This window comes from Maylandia zebra, unplaced genomic scaffold, assembly GCF_041146795.1.
Source record: "Maylandia zebra isolate NMK-2024a unplaced genomic scaffold, Mzebra_GT3a scaffold09, whole genome shotgun sequence".
In the NCBI taxonomy this organism is placed as follows: domain Eukaryota; kingdom Metazoa; phylum Chordata; class Actinopteri; order Cichliformes; family Cichlidae; genus Maylandia; species Maylandia zebra.
Window position 1 is genome coordinate 352,919 of NW_027490039.1, and position 20,268 is coordinate 373,186.

The following is a 20,268-nucleotide window of genomic DNA, read 5'->3' on the forward strand; positions in this document are numbered from 1 at the left end:
GGTCCGTCTGGTCTTTCTTGGCTTCCCTCTGTTGGTCTGTGTGCTTTATTATCATTTTATTTGATTATGGGAATGCCATTGTTGGGTGACAGAATTCATTCATTTGTTTATGCTGAGTGGATCTGCTAATGAGCAGGTTCAACTTTATGGCTGTGTTTTGATGACAACCATCCCAAAAACTGCTTAAAAGATCCAGGGTCAGGTCAAATTTTGCCATTTGATCTGGTTCAAGCATGAATCCATATAAGGAGAACAACAGCACCGCTTACAACCACAAAGCTCTCCACAGAGTGGTGGGGTATGCGGAAAGGATAATTGGAGGTGAGCTTCCCTCCCTCCAGGACATCTACAGGAAGCGCTGCCTGAGGAAAGCGGGGAGGATCATCAAGGACTCCAGTCACCCCAGCCATAAACTGTTCAGACTACTTACATCAGGCAGGAGGTTCATCAGTATCAGGAGGTTCATCAGTATCAGGAGGTTCTGCAGTATCAGGAGGTTCATCAGTATCAGGAGGTTCTGCAGTATCAGGAGGTTCTGCAGTATCCGGTCCCGAACCAGCAGACTGAGAGACAGCTTTTTCCATCAGGCCATCAGACTGCTGAACACTTCATAGACACTTCACCTTCACTTACCAGAACCTCAACATCATGCACTCCATGCTGTATATAAATTAGGCCTGCATAATAAATCGAAAATTTATTGTCATCGCGATATCAGCCTGTGCGATGGGCCCATCGCAAAAGACAGCATAAACTGTGATAATTGGGTACCTTAAAATGTTTACACACGTGCTTTAAATAATTTACCAATCAAAGAAACCTCTTTACACATTTGACCAGTCGTATAGAGCCCTTCACGGCATTAACCAATCAAATGGATTAGAGGCCCGCCTCCTACTCAGGTGGGGAGCGAACAACGCTGCAGCAACGAGTCAGAGTTGTAAAGGCCTGACGCATGACGAGAACGCTACTGACTATGAACTCGTGCCTAAAAAAAAATAAAAAAAATAGTACCTCGCTTATTTGGAGGTACTTTGGATTTGATAAAGACGCCGTTCCCCAAACACAGGTGCTCTGCAAAACTTGCCGAACACTTGTGGCAACCACCAGAGGAAACACGACTGATCTCCACCATCATCTTCAACACAACCACAGAGAACAGAGTTCCAGAAAGACAGGGCTAGCTAATGTCGCTAATGTTAAGACAAAGAGCGCCGCAGTCCAACAGCCGTCTCTGTATCAGAGTTTTTCAAGTGGAACTCCTTATGAGAAAACGTCGAAGCGCTACAAAGAAATAACAGAGGCCATTACACATTTTTTGACAAAGACATGATGCCTATAAATGCAGTTAGCAGAGAGGGCTTCACCAGTCTGATACATAAAGTGGACCGGAGATACCGCATCCCCTCACGAAACTACTTTTCCCATGTTGTTATTCCACAAATGTACGAAACATGTTTGAACTGAGCCAAGCTGAAAACTACGCAAGCGCTACAGTAAAGTTTCCTCTCCAGTTTTGACTTACATCAAACTGCTTGGTGAGTGGTTAAATGATGAACAGCTGCACTGAGATCATTTGCAGTATAATTTAAGTTTATTTAAAACTAATTCTAGAGACCGGGAAGGATGTCTTTCAGAATTCAAGCCTCAGAAATGTTTTTATGGGGGCAATGTTTCAATGTTAAAGTGCACCTTGTTGTTACTCTGCTAATACAGCAGCTTTCTCTAAATAAAACTGTTGCAGTAAAATGGAAATTATGTATTTGGGTTTTTTTGGGGTTTTTTTGCTATTTATTTTATCTCAAGTCATATCGTTATTGCAGTATTGATCACAGTTATCGCACATCGCAGGTTTTGTTAATATCGTGCAGCCCTAATATAAATGCCACTTGTTTTGCATATTTCGAACTTCCAACCTCTGTATATTTAATTTAATTTAATGTACATACACACACATAAATATTTAGTATACATATTCAGTAATGCGCATACACTCTTATATTTGTACATATATTTATTGTTATAATCCTCAGGTTTAGCCATTCTTATATTTTGCCTGTTTATGTTATTGTATTTTGCACACCTCTGTTGCTTGTGAAGCTCGCACACAAGAATTTCACTCGCATGTGCTGTACCAGTGTACCTGCACATGTGATGTGACAATAAAAGAGATTTGATTTGATTTGATTATGACCTGACCCTTAACCCCATTTTGTTTCAATGCACCTGAAAATAACGTGTGTTTAATTTTGTTGTAAATACGGGGGCAAAAGGGAGGAGACTGCATTTAGGGTCAGGCGTGGGTACTTAAGAGGTTAATAGAAGGGCTGTGCCCTTTGTCCCACTGTGGTTTTGTGTCTAAGCACTCCATGTAACTAGTTTTACGTGCGTTTTCCAACTACATGAATGTCCTATTGCTGTGTGATTTATTACTATTACTGAAGGTTACTCTCCATACCAACACCAACACCAACTGGATGTTTAAATCTTAATATAAATGAGTAACAGTAGGTGGACATTAGGTAAAGCTGCACTTTTTGCAGTGATCTCATACAGAAAACTATTTGCGCGTATATAAAACAGGTCCGCGGCTCTGAACCGTAGTAAAAGGACCTCTGGCTGATACGTCGGGTTCGTGTCGGCTTGTAGCTGAAAACTAGCTTTACTTTGTTGTCTGGGTCAACTTTGCTAGCGAGAGACAGAGAGAGGCGTTGAAAGGCTGCTCCAATGGAACTTATTGTTTCAGAGGAAAACACGAACACGGTGTACAGTCGAGTCTTAATAGCTTACTTACAGCTGGGCTCGTCAGGCTCTCTTCTTGGCTGCAGTGGTTATTATTATATTTACATGCTTCCAGCTCCCGTTTCTGCTCGATGACAGCTCGTACTTTTCCTTTTTCTCCCTCCCTCGCTCACAGACACATCACGAGTATGGCAGTCCATTCTCCCTGCAGCACGGACTACACTGCCCATCAGGCTACATGCTTTAGGCCGATGCCTGTAACACTCTGCTATTGCCTTCATATTAAAATCAGTTTTAAAAATATTCCTTCACGTCATTATGAGATGGGAGATTGAGACACAGGAATTAGGGCCTCTTAATGCGTGTTTTGTTTGGGTTTCCACCGGCGTGGAATTACCAAAAATTGAGGGTATAACCAAAAATGTTGTGGCGAGCTCAGACAAGGAGGAGACAGAGGTGTCGTTTGGTCCAGGGAGCACAGCCGTTTATTTTCCAACAGAAACACGCCGCCGCTAACCATACTGCTCGGCATAGCTTAGCACAACAACAACAACAAAAAGGCGCTCTCTCACCCAGGAAACACACAGTCCCAGAGAGAGTGCGTCGCCCTGTAACCATGGCAACCGTAACGCTGCCGCCTGGAACAACAGAACGTAGCTGTCCAACAAAACCCAAACAGTCCTGACCCGCCACAATATGAAACAGGGAAGTACCGCTGTGTAATCCATTTATTTCAACAAAGTAACTGTATTCTGAATACCACCTTTTTAAACGGTAACTGTAACAGAATACAGTTACTCATATTTTGTATTTTAAATATGTAACGGCGGCACATGTATTCCGTTACTCCCCAACACTGGTGGACACACAGGTCTGGGAACAATCGCCTCCAAATTCTTTGATTTGTTGTGAACAGTGAGTTGAAACAACAGCACACTGACACAGAGTCATGGTGGGAGAGGGTGGAGGGAGCTTCGGCGTCGTCATGTTCAGATCAAACAGCTTTTAGAGCAGCACAGTTTAGCAGTCACCTGAACACGAAGCTGCTCTCTGATCTGTCAGTTAACCTGAGTGAACCTGACGCCTCATAAGTCAGTGGAGGTTTGACTGTGTGGAGATCAACCGTTTTCACTTTAACTGGAACCAGACTGTTCTCCCTGTTGGTGTATGACGTCTGTGATGGCTGCACGCAGCAACACAATTCAAATACTTGGGTAATATTAATTTTACCTTTTTGTTTTATTTTTACATTGTGCTTTAAAGCTTCTGTGATCATGTGTTAACCTGTTTACCTGTAATGCATGACAGCACTCAGCTTTAGTCCAAATGGTGGCATAGACTCTGTTTGTTTGTTATTTGATATGGTATATGCTATATTAATTATATTTCTGTTCTTTTTTAGTTAGCTGGCTGCCGCTCCAGTCCTTCCTGGTCTGGCTGAAAGAGGAGGCTGAGGGTGGAGCTGGTTTAAATGCAGAAGCCAATAAAATGGACTGAACCATCTATTGTGATCATGTAGGGGGGATGGGGCTCTTCTTGAATCATGGTTAGCTGTTATTTCTGTAGTTTACACCTTTGGTGTATATAATGGTTTATTCATTTGCTATATAACAGGAGCTGTTTCTCATCTGGGCAGGCAGAGTTATGTTTTGGTCTTGGATCTTAAAATACCTTGTTTTTGGCATTTTGAATTTTTGTAATCATTTTGTCCTTTTTGGGGTGTAATAAAACCCATTTTGAAGATTACATCTGTGCCTGTGTGTTCCTGGCTGCTCGGTCCATGATAACGTCCTAAACCAAAGAATGATGTGACGTTTTTAACTCTGAATAAACAGTCAGTTCTGCTAAGACAGTTTGTTGAGATGACATCAGTTTAAATACAAATTGAAAACACTAAGCACTTAAGCAGAGACAAAGACTACAAAGAGATGTGAAATCACTACACAAAGACAGAGAAACAAAATCAAGCTTCAGCCATAAACAGTCCAACCGTCCCCCCTCCCCAAACTGGTCCCAGCAGACGGCCCCGCCCCTCCCTTAGCCTCCCTTCTGTCTGAGTTTTTTCTTCCCACTGTCACCAGTGCTTGCTCACAGGGTTTTGTTTGATTTTTGGGGAGTTCTCTGTATTATTGTAGGGCTGGGTATCGTCACAGATTTCTAGAATCGATTCGATTTTGATTCAATTCGATTCGAATAAGGTAACTTTTGCCTCAGACAGTCAGAAATATTATAATTCTGATCATGCATCAGTACATTTCCATGTTTTTATTTCTATAAAAAGAAAGCTGACACTTGCGAGGCTTCATCAGAGGTGTAAGCATCACAGCAGAGGCCTTTGTGTTAAAGTAGCTGAGGATAAAACACAGAAAAACATTAAGGTGACTTTCCTGGTCTGGGATTTTATAGCAGATGACCTTAAAAATATCCTGCAGTAGATCAAAAACGAAAGAAAACCATTAATCAACATCTGAACATTACCTGATGCTGCTGGAGTGAAGCAGAGCAAAGTTACAGCGGTTTTATTACAGACACAGCTGAGCGTGTTGCAATTTTGCATGATTTTAAAAAGTTTAAATTTGTTCAGCAGAAATGAAGCTTTCTTGTCAGAAGTAAGTAAATGAAAAAACAGCAGCTGACAGCGCTGTAAACAACGGTGGTCTTGTGCGTAATAAGCAACCGTCAACGGTTTAATTGGAAAGTTTCCGTTTTTCTCCCCCTCTTTTTCCCCCTCTTGTTTTTATGCTGCTCACTCTTGTCCTTGGTTTCTTTCTTTATTTCTTTCACTGCTTCGACACTCATCCACAAACAACATCCTTTATTTCCACACATACGCACAGCACAATCACGCACAGTCATGCGCTCAACGGCAGCACATTTACATCAGTCAGACAGCGCACACAGTCGTTTAGGACACACACACACTTAAGCCAAGCCTACTCATCTTAGTAACTATGCATACACAAAGTCAGACTCAGGGAGCATCTCGCCACACATTTTTTCTCTCTCTCCTTCTCTTTATTTATGAACAAGTGACGTATTCTCTCCACCTGTCTAAGCGACGCACACAGCATACATCCCTAGTTATACACAAACATCTATGGGTACACTGAGGTTCATTACATGGAATATAAATGGAGCTGGCTCCAGAGAAAAGAGGTTAAAAATATTTAACCAACTCAAAAAACTACAGGCAGATGTTGTCCTTTTACAAGAGACCCACAGAACTCTTAGAGGTTCGAATGAACTTAAAACACCTGAGTTTCCTAATGTGTTCTCAGCTTGTTATAATTCTAGACAAAGGGGAGTAGCAATTTTAATACATAAAAATATTAATTTCATGGTACTCGATACAGTTATAGATCCAGAGGGCAGATTCTTAATCATTAAACTATCTATACTTGATAAAAAGCTATGTATTGCAAGTGTATATGGTCCAAATGTTGATGATCCCTCATTCTTTCACGGTTTTTTCAGTGCACTCTCTGAACACTTAGATGGCACACTTGTTCTTGGAGGCGACCTCAACCTTGGAGTAACCCAGAGGTCGGCAACCCGCGGCTCCGGAGCCACATGCGGCTCTTTAGTCCTTATACAGGGAGTGCAGAATTATTAGGCAAGTTGTATTTTTGAGGAATAATTTTATTATTGAACAACAACCATGTTCTCAACGAACCCAAAAAACTCATTAATATCAAAGCTGAATGTTTTTGGAAGTAGTTTTTAGTTTGTTTTTAGTTTTAGCTATTTTAGGGGGATATCTGTGTGTGCAGGTGACTATTACTGTGCATAATTATTAGGCAACCAAACAAAACACAAATATATACCCATTTCAATTATTTATGTTTACCAGGGACACCAATATAACATCTCCACATTCACAAATATACATTTCTGACATTCAAAAACAAAACAAAAACAAATCAGCGACCAATATAGCCACCTTTCTTTGCAAGGACACTCAAAAGCCTGCCATCCATGGATTCTGTCAGTGTTTGGATCTGTTCACCATCAACATTGCGTGCAGCAGCAACCACAGCCTCCCAGACACTGTTCAGAGAGGTGTACTGTTTTCCCTCCTTGTAAATCTCACATTTGATGATGGACCACAGGTTCTCAATGGGGTTCAGATCAGGTGAACAAGGAGGCCATGTCATTAGTTTTTCTTCTTTTATACCCTTTCTTGCCAGCCACGCTGTGGAGTACTTGGACGCGTGTGATGGAGCATTGTCCTGCATGAAAATCATGTTTTTCTTGAAGGATGCAGACTTCTTCCTGTACCACTGCTTGAAGAAGGTGTCTTCCAGAAACTGGCACTAGGACTGGGAGTTGAGCTTGACTCCATCCTCAACCCGAAAAGGCCCCACAAGCTCATCTTTGATGATACCAGCCCAAACCAGTACTCCACCTCCACCTTGCTGGCGTCTGAGTGGGACTGGAGCTCTCTGCCCTTTACCAATCCAGCCACGGGCCCATCCATCTGGCCCATCAAGACTCACTCTCATTTCATCAGTCCATAAAACCTTAGAAAAACCAGTCTTGAGATATTTCTTGGCCCAGTCTTGACGTTTCAGCTTGTGTGTCTTGTTCAGTGGTGGTCGTCTTTCAGCCTTTCTTACCTTGGCCATGTCTCTGAGTATTGCACACCTTGTGCTTTTGGGCACTCCAGTGATGTTGCAGCTCTGAAATATGGCCAAACTGGTGGCAAGTGGCATCTTGGCAGCTGCACGCTTGACTTTTCTCAGTTCATGGGCAGTTATTTTGCGCCTTGGTTTTTCCACACGCTTCTTGCGACCCTGTTGACTATTTTGAATGAAACGCTTGATTGTTCGATGATCACGCTTCAGAAGCTTTGCAATTTTGAGACTGCTGCATCCCTCTGCAAGATATCTCACTATTTTTGACTTTTCTGAGCCTGTCAAGTCCTTCTGTTGACCCATTTTGCCAAAGGAAAGGACGTTGCCTAATAATTATGCACACCTGATATAGGGTGTTGATGTCATTAGACCACACCCCTTCTCATTACAGAGATGCACATCACCTAATATGCTTAATTGGTAGTAGGCTTTCGAGCCTATACAGCTTGGAGTAAGACAACATGCATGAAGAGGATGATGTGGACAAAATACTCATTTGCCTAATAATTCTGCACTCCCTGTAGTGCGGCTCTGGGTGGTTTGGGAAAATAAATTATAAGTATTTAGCTGAAGTGTAATTTATTTATGTTAGTTCTTTTTTAACTTGTAGTTCTAAATTGGAAGATTATTGTGATATTGAAATATAAAAATAAAATTATATTAAATTATTTTTCCTTTGCTCAAAATAAGTGTCACACTCGTGGAAGCCGGTGTAGCCGCCGAAACGCCGTGCATTTATCGAGGCCAGTTATGGATCTTCGGATCCACATTATGTCAGCAGCTCCACCGTGAACTATGTTAAAAACAAACACCGCTCACGCCTCACAGACGACAGCTTACAGTCCTGCATAAAGATGAATGTACAGCCCCGATTTGAAGACGCTGTGCGCAGAGGTTCGGGAGCAGAAGTCCCATTGTAAATATATCACGGCAGACCCGACGATGTTTCCATGAACACGCTTTTCACACATGGTTGCTGTACACATACAGCCGGCGTCCGCCTCCCCTGCAGCAGCGCTGCAGGCCACGCCCCGCCACACACCTTAACCTGGTAAAATACATATTTAGGCAGAATTTTGCAAATATCTCTTTTTCATTTTGTAGCAGCATAGAGCTTTTTTCCAATTATTTTTTAAAAGTCAGGTCAAGGCTCCAAAAGCTCAAAGGCGATATAACAGTTTGTGTTTGCTGGATCATTGTAGTTCAGCTTTCCTTTGTTATGTTTCTTTAAGAGCTCAAAATGTGTTCATTACATAAATAAAATGTCATTTTCTCTGTAGCACTTCATGGATTTCATAAGCAACACACTACACAGCAAAAACTGGAGTGTTAAAATTTCAGGGTTAAAGATGTTAGAGTTGATTTCCACTCTCAAAGTGTCATATTAACACATTCTGATTCAAATAGTGTTCAGTGTTGGAGTTATTAAACAGTGTTATTCAAGTCCAAGCAAATGAACTCTGAAGAGAGTTATTTAACTTGGTAGGCCCCTGGGCTTCTGCCCAGGTAAACCCGTGGATCAATTAATAGTTTGCTCTGCCGGCCGATTTTCCATGTGCTTCTGCTGGTTACACCGTGGTGGATGCCTGCCGTGCTGCTTGGAGTATTTTACACAAACGGTAAGTTATTCAAACTTATATAAAATTCACAGTATTCTATCGGCGCAGTGAGGTTTTCTTGATGTTTCTTGGTGTTCGGTTGCTGAAAACGAGCTTTAATAGAGGAGGAGATGTGTCGAAAATTCTATTTAGCCTCCAATGCTAATGTTGCAGTCTTTTTACTCGTAAGTGACGGTAGACACTGCACGTGGAAGCGCCGCGCCAAGTTCAGCTTTTCCCCTGTTCACACAGACACGTCTTTCTCCACGCCAGTTCATGAGCGTTTTTGCTTCTCTGTTTATTCAGAGTAATTTTTTCACAATTGATAAGTAAATAACATCCCAAAATAATTGAAGAGAGCTTGTTTTAGTCACTCCTGCTTTTACTTTGACATCGTTCATCGCTGACTTGTCTCTAATCTGTCTCTCTCTCTGTCTCACTCTCTTCTCCCTTTGAGACACCCGCCCCAAACATAGTCAGTTAGGCTGTCCCCTCCTTTGCTATGTGTTCATTTTCATCTCTATTGTCTCTTTTCATACACAAATCTGATCGCATTTGTCAATCGCAGTATTTTATTTTGGAGAATAGCTTTTATCTTCAAAATTGCCTGGATTGTCTTGTGTGTCTTGGTGTAACTTCCTGCGGAACATGCGTGGGCCACGCAAAAAATAGACCAGATACCGAAACAATCGCTTCGTAGCACTCCGTGTCTGGTGTAAACTACACCATAGATTAACGTGTATTTTGTATTGTGTTATGTATCAATTGGACTCCTGCATGGACAGACACAGGTTTATTTGATAACATTAAATGTTATTGCAGTGAAATTCAAACGCATGGTCAGTATTAATCACCATGTACGGTATATGTCAGTGTTTTAATCATTTGTGCTTGAATTGCTCTAAATGTCAAATACTATGCCATCTTTGTTATTATTTTATCCCAGTAAAATGCTGGTCCAGGTTCGATACTGCCAACAGCAGAAGTATGTGAAGTTGGAAGAGGTTGATGGGCGTTTTGAGTTTATGCAGTTTCATGAAAAAGGTTTGTTTATATCTTACCTAATTTTAGTTGGGGGGACAGAATTTTTTGTAGGGCGTTTCGCCAAGTCTCTTGAATCATACAGTGGTGTATCACTTTAGTGAATGTGAGGCAAGAACAGTTTACTTAAAAGGTGCACTCAGATATATCTTATCTTTTCCAGTCATCGAGAGATTTTGCCTGCCACCTGATGCAAAAGTAGTGTACAAAGATGCAACAGGGACAGAAGTTGATGAAGTGATTTTCAGTGATCTTATCAGCCAAGGCACTGTGGTCCTAACAGTTTTCTCAAGTGATGGTGAGAAATTTAAAGGGGCAAGCTCAACACCAGACATGGGGAAGGGCTGTGTGGCTGCTGGTTGTTCCAAATAATCAGGAGCACACAATTTGACCAATCAGCTGTTTGAACATTGAGATCAGTTAATTTAAATGAGTCAGGTCTGCAGTGTGATGTTGCCTTGTTAGTTAAAAATCTGCAGCCAGATTTGTTTTTCTACACCTTACAGAATAATGTTGTTTTTTCCTTTTAGAATTTTCTGATTACTCCTTGTCTTCTGCATCTGATTGTTCTGACTCAAGCTTCAGCTCAAATGCAAGTACATCAACTATACTTCTAGATGAGGGTCCCAGGAAGAAAACAAGAGTTGAGGGTACTGTTGATGCAGCATCTGCTAAAAAGGTTGTGACAAAACTCAGTTCTCATAGTATTTTTTCTACTTCATTATTCTTAATATGTAGAAAAGCTATTCCTCACTTTTTGCATCTTTTTTTTTCTCAAGTTAATTGAAGGTGTACTTGGAACCAATTCAGGTGGTGAAGAGGTTCTCCAGGAATATCACACAACACAAACTCTGACAGATGCTACCAGAAGAAAAATGGTCAATATAATAGTGGCTCACATGATTGATTGCCATGGGTATGTGTGTTCTATTTGTGCATTTTATTTTTTTTTAAATACAAGTTACTATTTTGCCATTACTTAAGCATGTTAATTTAAAATCGTTTTTCAGGCACCTCCCCACCAAAGCTGTTAGAGAACAGTACGCGCTAGGGGTAGTGACATTGTTCCCATCCCTGAAAGACCCATACTCCAAGAAAGGCTATGTATAGTCACTACTATTGCACTTTGTTTACATAATTTTCATGCTGTGCATCATTGGGATTTGTGTGCGTTCACATTTAAGTTCTAAAAATTTTCAGATTGACAACACATTATTTTTGAATGTATTTACATTTTAGGAACACTTCTATGATGCTGCAAGCAGCACTGGATACATTTCTTGGCGTTTGAAAACGATACAGAGAAAGACTAGAAGAGGATCTGCACCACCAAGTAGCTCCACTGGCTTTACTCAAGGAGGTAAGAAATTAAGTGTCCACAAACTAGATAATGTGCTCATTTACATTAGATACTATTTTGTTTTCATTTACCTATCTGATCAGCACCTATGCTTTTATGTTTGTGTGTTTTTCTTCAGGGGGCCCAAATTACCAAAGGCCCATTAATGTCGACATGCAGCTTGATGGAGATGCTTGCCAGGAGGCCATCTCTTTGCTGAAACATACATCCGACACTTCCTTGATTTTCCAGAAGATGAGAGAGACCTTTCAGCATCGTCAGAAGGTCATCAATGATCCTGACAAAAGTCTTGATATCCTGTCTATCTTCCCAAGATTCTTGGATACAAGAGGATTGGTGAGAATATTCAGTGGAATTTCTAATATCACTTTAAATTTCAAGATGAATGTGGCAGTAGTAGATTTTCTTTCTTAAAGGTGAATCAAGACTTCACTCTCCTGTTTGATGATGAGATATCTACCAGGCTGCTTCAGAAATGGGATCCAATCTTTAGGTATCAAATCATCAAAGAGGCCAAGCAGCTCACCTCAACAGTAGAGTTGCGTCAATTGGTGCAGTCAGCAGAGAGTCCACCAGGAAGTGATCTTGATGAGGCAGCAAGTGAGTTTGTTAAATATGATTTGCTATAAGCAGTTAAAGTTCAATAGCATCAGGATTCTATTAATAAATACCAATTCATTCACCTGTTAGCTTTGCTTCATCAGTTTTCTTTAGCTGTTAGTTTAATGTTTATGACAGCACATTTCAACTTTCTTAGGAAGTGTTTCTAGTTCTCCTTAAAAATTGCATTTGAAAGATTTGCTGTCAATTGATTCTTGTGACTCTTTGGCCGCAGCCTTTGACCAAGACATGGCCTCCCTGTTGTTACTGTTACATCTACTTCCGCCACCCCCAGGAGGACCAAAGTATCAAAAAATCAGCGCCTCTGATGCTGTTGAGAGACTTGTAGTCTTTCATAAGGTAATTTAATATTTATAGTTTTTGTCATAAGTTGTCATGTCACTGGTTAAGAGGTGAATGAAACAAATTACAGTTGAGCTTACAAAGGAGGTTTACATACTCATTTCTGTGATGCTATTATCTCTGACTTGCTCCTGTGTCTAATGCTCAGTATCTTTGTCTCAACTCCAGTCTTGCTGCAGTTTGGAAGAGCATCTCCAGAATCAGCAGAGTCAGCAGCCATACCTCCTGGCTGTTGGGCGCCAGAAGAGGAAGGTCGACAGCTTCTATGTTGCCATAGACAAGCGTCTCATCCCCTGCCAGGCCAGCCGCTCCCTTGGGGCATTTGATGAGCTTTTTAAAGCTCATTTTGTGTTCAATGTGTCTTATGATGCTGCACTTGTGAATTTCTACACATTTCTGCAGACAACAGTATACAATATTGATATGGGGAAAATGAAGGAGTCCCCAAGAGTGCGTGACTTGAGAGCCAAAATCCTTAACCAGGAAATTCTTCTCACAACCTAAGTAAAAATCATTAAAATGCTGACATGTTTTTTGTGTAAGAGAGCTTATCTCAGCAGTCAGCAGCTGATTTCACATTTAAGAGGTGAACATGGTTATTATCCTGGACCTAAGTTTAAGTTATGTTGTTGGCAGCCAGGCTGCAGGCTTCAGTTCCAAACTTATGCAGGCTTTAGGAAGCACCTCAGTTTTCACAGCAATGTTGACCACAATGATCGAACTTCAGCCATTGCTTCTTTTTCTAATGACACAGTTTCACCTGCTTTGGAGGACCAGTTTAATTCCTCTTATCTTCCTCACAGTTCTCCCAGTGTTCTTCCAGAGTCTAGTTCTTCCAGTGTTCCAGTGAGCATTGATTCAGTACTTACAAGGGATTCATCCAAAGAAATCTGTGCATCCATTGTGGCCAAACTGCAGGGTAGTGGCCTTTCTAACAGTTTAGTATCCTCACTTGTAGGCGATTTGGAGGAATTAACAAGTGAGCTTCGCTCAGAAGCAAAGCAGGCCATTCTTTCTGCGTTACCCACAAAGGACTCCAGCATATCTTTAATAAATGAATGTTTTGAAAATTTTGAAAACCCTTTCACCAATCTGAACACAGAATGGAAACGAAATAAATACTTCAATCTAAAATGGGGAGTTGTAGAACCTAGAGAAATAACACTTGGAGTGAGGTATGACATCAGGCGAAATCAGAAGTTTGGTACTTATGATCAAGTACCTGTGAAGGATACTTTTATATATGTACCTATTTTGGAGTCTTTGAAGTTCATGTTTAGAAATCCAGAGATTTGTGTTTTCCTGCAGAGAGAGTGTAGCTCAGAGCCTGATGCTTATCATGACTTTTGTGATGGAAGTTACTTTAAAACTCACCCTTTGTTTTCAGCCAAAAGGCATGCATTACAAATTCAGCTATACTATGATGACTTTGAAACAGCCAATCCTCTTGGCTCTAAACGCGGAATTCACAAAATTGGCTGTATTTATTTTGTTATAAGAAACTTGCCCCCAAAATTTAATTCCATTTTGATGAACATTCATTTAGTGTCACTTTTCCACACACCAGATCTGCAAAAGTATGGTTTTGATGTTATACTGGAACCACTGATAAATGATGTCAAAAAACTGGAAAGCCAAGGGCTAAGTCTTCCATTTTCTGATGAGCAGGTATATGGCACAATATCACAGATCACTGGAGATAACCTAGGGATGCACTCAATTCTTGGTTTTAATGAGTCGTTCAGTAGCCGTCATTTCTGTCGCCTTTGTTTGATTGAGAAGAATGATTGTCAAATGGTGTACAGTGAGGATGATCCTAAAATTATTCTTCGTGGGAAAGATTTGTTTGACATACATTGCCAGTCTCTTCGGGAAGATCCTAAATTGAAGTCACTGTATGGGTTGAAAAGAAATTCTGCACTCAATTCATTGCAGTATTACCATATTTGCAATAACTACTCATTTGATATAATGCATGACCTTCTTGAAGGTGTGGCTCAGTATGAGGTCAAATTGCTTTTTGAGTATCTTACGCAACACTTCATATCAGAACAGAACTTGCTTTCTAGGATTTATGGTTTTGACTATGGATTTTTAGAAAGAAAAAACCGGCCCACTAAAATCATATTGGACAGTGCTGGCAATAGCATTGGTTTGAACTCTATCCAGACATTCTGTCTTGTGAAAAACATCCCACTTTTGTTTGGTGACATTATTCCTGCAGGGAACAGACACTGGAATTTGTTATTGTTGTTACTTCAAATAATGAACATTGTTTTTTCACCTTGTCTCACTCTGGGAATGACTATATATTTGAAGAATTTGATTATTGACCACCACAAACTATTTAAGCACACGTATCCACACAGAAACTTGATTCCTAAGCATCATTTTATGATTCATTACCCATCCTGTATTCGAAAAATTGGCCCTTTACTGTATATGTGGAGTATGAGGTTTGAAGCTAAGCACAAGTTGTTCAAAGATTATTTCAAAAATTTCAAAAACCTCACCAAATCGCTTGCTAAACGGCATCAGATGGCCATTGCTTATCACTGGGAAACCTTTTCTCTTAAACAGAAGGAGTTTGGGCCAATTAAATCATTTTCTTTAAGAGGTGAAAGTGTGGTCAATAGTGAAATGCTATTATCAAAAGATGTTTTCTCAACAAGTTGGGTTAAAATTGATGGTGTAGAGTACAAAGCTGGACTCGTTGTTTGCAGTACAATGGAGGAAGACATGCCAGTCTTTTGTCAAATAATTGATACACTTATGGTTGAAAATGACATTTTTTTGTTGACACACAAACTCTTTACTGAAAACTTTGATGAACATCACCATGCATTCAAAGTAGTACAAACTGAAGAACGGTGTGTCATAAAAATAACTGAACTCAAATGTCACAGACCATTTGATATTCAAAACTCATACAGTGCTGCAGATGAAAGTTTGTACATTATATCTTCATTTATTATGTTTTGATTCACTTTCTGGGAAAAAGAAGCATGATAATAAATGTTTTTGGACAATGTACAGTTTTCTTGAAATTATTCTCATGATTGTACTTGTTGTCGTTAAAAAGTTATGTTAATCTATTACATAAATAGTTCTTTTAGGGATTAAAACTACCTTAATAAAAGATTAAAGAGTTAAAGTAGTGTTATTTTTCAATCTGTGTAGTGTTAATTTAACCCAATTTGGTGAGTTAAAAAATTAACTCAGACATGGTGTTAATAATAATTTGCTCAGTGTTAATTTAACCCGGTTTTAAGAGTTAAAAATTAACTCAGACATGGTGTTAATAATAATTTGCTCAGTGTTAATTTAACCCAGTTTTAAGAGTTAAAGAAGGAACTCTGACAAAGTGTTAAATAATTAACTATTTTGAAAATGTTAATTCAACTCTGTAGAGTGTGGAGCTATATAAACCCTGAAAAAATGTTAAAATCAACTCTGTGGGAGTTGATTCAACACTACAGTTTTTGCTGTGTATAGTTGTTCACACAAAGCATAAAGGTAAAAAACAATATACACAGTGTTATCTTCATTTTAGATGTCAACAAGTATTTGCGGCTCCCAGTGTTTTCTTTTGCGTGGAAACTGGCTCTAAATGGCTCTTTGGTGTTAAAGGTTGCAGACCCCCGGACTAAATGAAGACATGGATAGGCTGAACACAGCGGGAACTCAGCGTAATTGGCAGTCCACAAATATAATCAAACAGTATATGAGCAACTTTGGCCTTCGCGATGCATGGCGCTCCCTTCACCCCACCAGTAAGGAATATACTTTTTTCTCACATGTCCATCACTCTTACTCTCGTCTGGATTATTTTTTGGTCAGCAGCTCACTGCTGAACGACATTTCAGACACTGAGATTCACCCTATAGCTGTCAGCGATCATGGTCCTGTATCTTTAACACTAATGCACAAGAATAATACTACGCCAAGAAAAAACTGGAGATTTAATATATCACTACTTAAAGATGAAGACTTTATTAAATATTTTAAAAAAGAGTGGACTTCATATTTGGACTATAATGACACTCCCGAAACATCAGCTTCTGTTCTATTGTAAGCAGGGAAAGCTGTGATGAGAGGTGAAATCATTTCTTTCTCATTAGATTAAAAATCTCATTTCCAAGAGAGACCTGGCAAACACACTTAAGATGCGATATGATACCGGTAAGTTAACCAGATGTTAATGCAAGTTAGTGTGAGTGGATAGGGAAAGGGTGTAGCGGATTCTTATCTGGTGTGAAGTTAATACAGCCACGGAGTGATGTTGGGGTCGCGGTAAAGCTGTCCGTCCACGTAGAGCCGGTCCACGGCAATGACAGCGCGGGAGCCCTTCTGGATGATCTCTTTGGGGAACTGGTCGTTCACGCTGAAGTCCGTTCCTTTTAATTCCCTTCACCTGCTCCTTTTGTTTGAAGTGGCCGAATTTGGCCACGATAGGACGTGGTCTCCCGGCCGCAGCCCGCATGGGGCCGATGCGATGCACTCTATCAAAGGCGATGTTCTTCACCGCAGCTTCAGGTGGGTTTTGATGAAGCTTTTCACCGTGGTCTCCGCGTCCTCTCCAGCGGCTTCTGGAATACCAGAAAATACCAGATTATCACGCATGCTACGAGCTTGTAGATCGATAACTGTTTCTTTTATTTTTTTATTTTCTCTATTGAGCTGGGTAACATTATCTGTGAGACATTTCACCGACTCCCTTAGCGTGGCATTTTCAGCAGCAAGCGTTTCCACCTGCTGCTGGCTGAACTCCAGGGATTCAAATTCCCGGTGAAGAATCTTGGTGAAGAATCTCCACCAAGGACAGCCTTGCATCGAAACTGGACAATCGCTTGTCGATTGACTCCCGTATGTCGGCAATATCTTTGCCGGCTGCCAATGTTGTGCCGGGGAAATCTGCCAGGCGACATTTTTTCGGCGTCTGAGATTTGGCCGGGGAAGCTGCACTCTGGGTCTTCTTCATCACGAGATCCTGGAAGCACTGATCGATGTAATCTTGGAGAGCCTCTAAACTATCCCCGTTGTACTCCAGGGTGTTGGAGAGGATTTAGACAAATATTGTTAGTTATAAGACAATTGATAAGTGTATTTGGTAATACTGAAGCTCAAAGGAGTTTGTTCAGTTCTAAGCTACCATTCGCTTTAATTTTCCGCCAAAATCTCCGGCGTCTGACGTCAGTTACAACATGAGTCGCTTACCTTGTCCGTCACTTCCGTCACAAGTGATGATTAATTATTTCTATTCATTTCAATTATTAATGAAATAAGTCTGAAAGATGTGGTTAAAAAATTAATAGGAGGGTGTGGGAGAGTTTGTGGCATATAAAGCACTAAAATAAAAGTTGACTCATGATGTTCCACACATGAAGCCAGAGTCAAGACATTTTACAAAGTACTGTGTGATAACCATCAAAAAGTACTCAAAAACACCTTCGAACATAGAGCAGCTTTTCAGGAAGACTTCTGTGCTTGGTGCTGAACTGGTACAGCATCTGTACAGATGTGAACACGAATAATACTGAAGAAAACAGATTTAGTGTGACTGTTTCAATAAGACAGGTTTCAGTAAGCAAGCACTGCAGTGTGAATACATGCGAAACTCTGATATTCTGTTTCCTCTACAATAAAAAGCAGAAAATAACACAGTAAATATATAAAGCAGTCGGACAGAACATCCTTTCCATGTTTTCAAAAACATTTAAACAAAGAAGAAACAAAAATTCAATTTCTGTTTGTCACAGACGCTAAATTAAACTGGATTGAAAATAAAAGTGGCTCCTGGTATTTCAGGCTTAGGAAACTAGGTGGCAGCAGCACAACATGTCCAAAAGAGTTTCTGTGCTCTTCAACATGCTCCGAGTTTCAGGCCCACACTTCCTGCACAGTAACACCCACTCAGAGGTTTGAGTCCTGCCTGCAACATGGGGTGCCCCATGGGCTGAAGGGTTCTCTGTGGATGGAGGAACAACAGGGTGAAAATCTCCTGGCACAGTTTCTGGACAGTCTCAGCCAAACCCCCTCATGTGGAAGATAGTGTCTCTGTTAGGATATATGTGTATAAATAAGCAGTAGTGCTGCTGTTTACTGTAACTGCACTGATATTTAATGGGAAGGTGTGCATAGATATGACGTGGTCTGGGTGTGGTGTGCTGGGAGCATATGACCTCATAAAGATATCTGCGATGAGCTGACATCAGAGCAGCACAGAAGTTTTGTTTACTTCACAGACTGAAGACGTGACTGCATGTACATCAAAGATCAATAGAAGATTGACTTTTCAGGGGAGAATGGAAGGTTTTTAACATCTGTTTACGATAACTTGATGGACAGTTTGAGAAATGAAGGCAGGAGTCTCTGTGGACTGTGATGTCCACACACAACGCTGTGATATGCAGTGAGAGTAGGAAGCAGGTGGACACCAAGTCCTAATAAAAGGGTCAAGTGAACTTTACTCAGGTGACATGAAAGCAATGCTGCAGCATCTATTGGGCGACCGTGGCTCAGGGGGTTGGGAAGCGTATCTGTAACCGGAAGGTCGCCGGTTCGATCCCCTGGCTCTCTGTCCTGGTCGTTGTGTCCTTGGGCAAGACACTTTACCCTCCCGCCTACTGGTGATGGCCAGAGGCACGATATGGCAGCCTCGCCTCTGTCAGTCTGCCCCAGGGCAACTGTAGCTACACCTGTAGCTGCCTCCATTATTATTGTAAGGGTGATGACCCAGATTCCAGTGCAGGTGAAGAATGTTCTCTGCAGTATGCGGGACTGTGACTCAGCTGATCTGATATCATGTCACATCGATGGAAAGGAATCCTGAAACAAAGAACCAGTTCAACACCAAAGTGTTCCCAGAGCTGCTCAGCAATCACAAGGCTGCAGGCTGCGAACACCTGCTGTGTTTTCACATTTGTGAGTCTGGATTGTGAGCTTTGATCACACCAACCAGTAGCACTAGTGTTGTTGTGACAGCGGCTGTGCACACTTTGTCACTTCAGCTTTTACTTAGATTTTTTTACATGTTTCCACGACGCTGTGAAGAACGATCATAACAGATTTCAGGACTTTTGTCTAAATCAAAATTTAGCTTTGGCCTCAACCTGTTATTATCACTGAGCCAAAAGCTCGAACTTTTATGCCATTAAAAATGTGAAGAAAGACTAAATAGCAACTAGTAAAAGTAGAACTTTTAAACAGGGAATCAGAGGCTTTGCTCCATTTTACTGAGCATGGTGTGAATGTTGGTGCTGACCATGTCCACCTCTTTATCACTGCAGTGTACCTGCCGTCTGACAGCTGCCTCCAGCAGAAAAACACACCATATTACAAAGATCAGATCCCGTCAAACTGGTTACGTGGCAGTGAGTTCACTCTATTTGAATAGAGTGAACTCACTGCCACGCCACTTCCACAGTCACCAGATTTCAATCCAGTAGAGCACCTTTGGGCTACAGTGGAAAGGGGCAACATATGTCAGCGTAGACCCAAATCTTTACATCACATGGTTGAATCTATGCCACGATAAATGAAGATGGTTCTGAAGGCAAAAGGGGCTCAAGCTGGGAAGAAGCAGGGCTTATTATTAGAATATCCATCGAGTGCATAATGCTGCCCAAGGAGAAACCTGGAGTGTAATGAGACATGATTCTGCTGTTGCCAACAAACTCTCTCTCTGCACTACTTCTTGTTTCTATACCGATGACATTACCAGCTTGTAACTGAACTGTTTTGGAAGAAGGTATGATGAGAGTCCGTTTCCCACTGGGGCCTGAAACACAGGATCAATGTTATTATATTTATTATACAGGATGTAATGACATCAGTAAGGAGGTGATAGCCCAGGTTACAGTGCAGGTGAGGTCCTCTGCATACAACATGTGTAAGTAAGGTGCAGGTGTATGACTCAGTTACTTGGATA

The 20,268-nt window shown here is 40.9% G+C and overlaps 1 protein-coding gene and 1 long non-coding RNA gene across 2 annotated transcripts in view; one reads left to right on the forward strand and one right to left on the reverse strand.

Moving 5' to 3' along the window:
* The window catches only part of LOC143415830 (uncharacterized), a 235,675-nt gene that overhangs the window by 182,672 nt on the left and 32,735 nt on the right, over positions 1-20,268 (reverse strand). The gene's annotated exons all lie outside the window — the stretch shown is intronic.
* On the forward strand, positions 8,924-15,388 carry LOC112435462 (uncharacterized). The gene is made up of 11 exons (XM_076881265.1): positions 8,924-8,995; positions 9,921-10,018; positions 10,179-10,313; positions 10,546-10,694; positions 10,795-10,931; positions 11,026-11,119; positions 11,255-11,375; positions 11,494-11,711; positions 11,792-11,975; positions 12,211-12,335; positions 12,507-15,388. Exons 2-11 carry the CDS (start codon positions 9,925-9,927, stop codon positions 12,840-12,842), a joined length of 1,593 nt encoding a protein of 530 aa, XP_076737380.1. The 5' UTR covers positions 8,924-8,995; positions 9,921-9,924; the 3' UTR covers positions 12,843-15,388.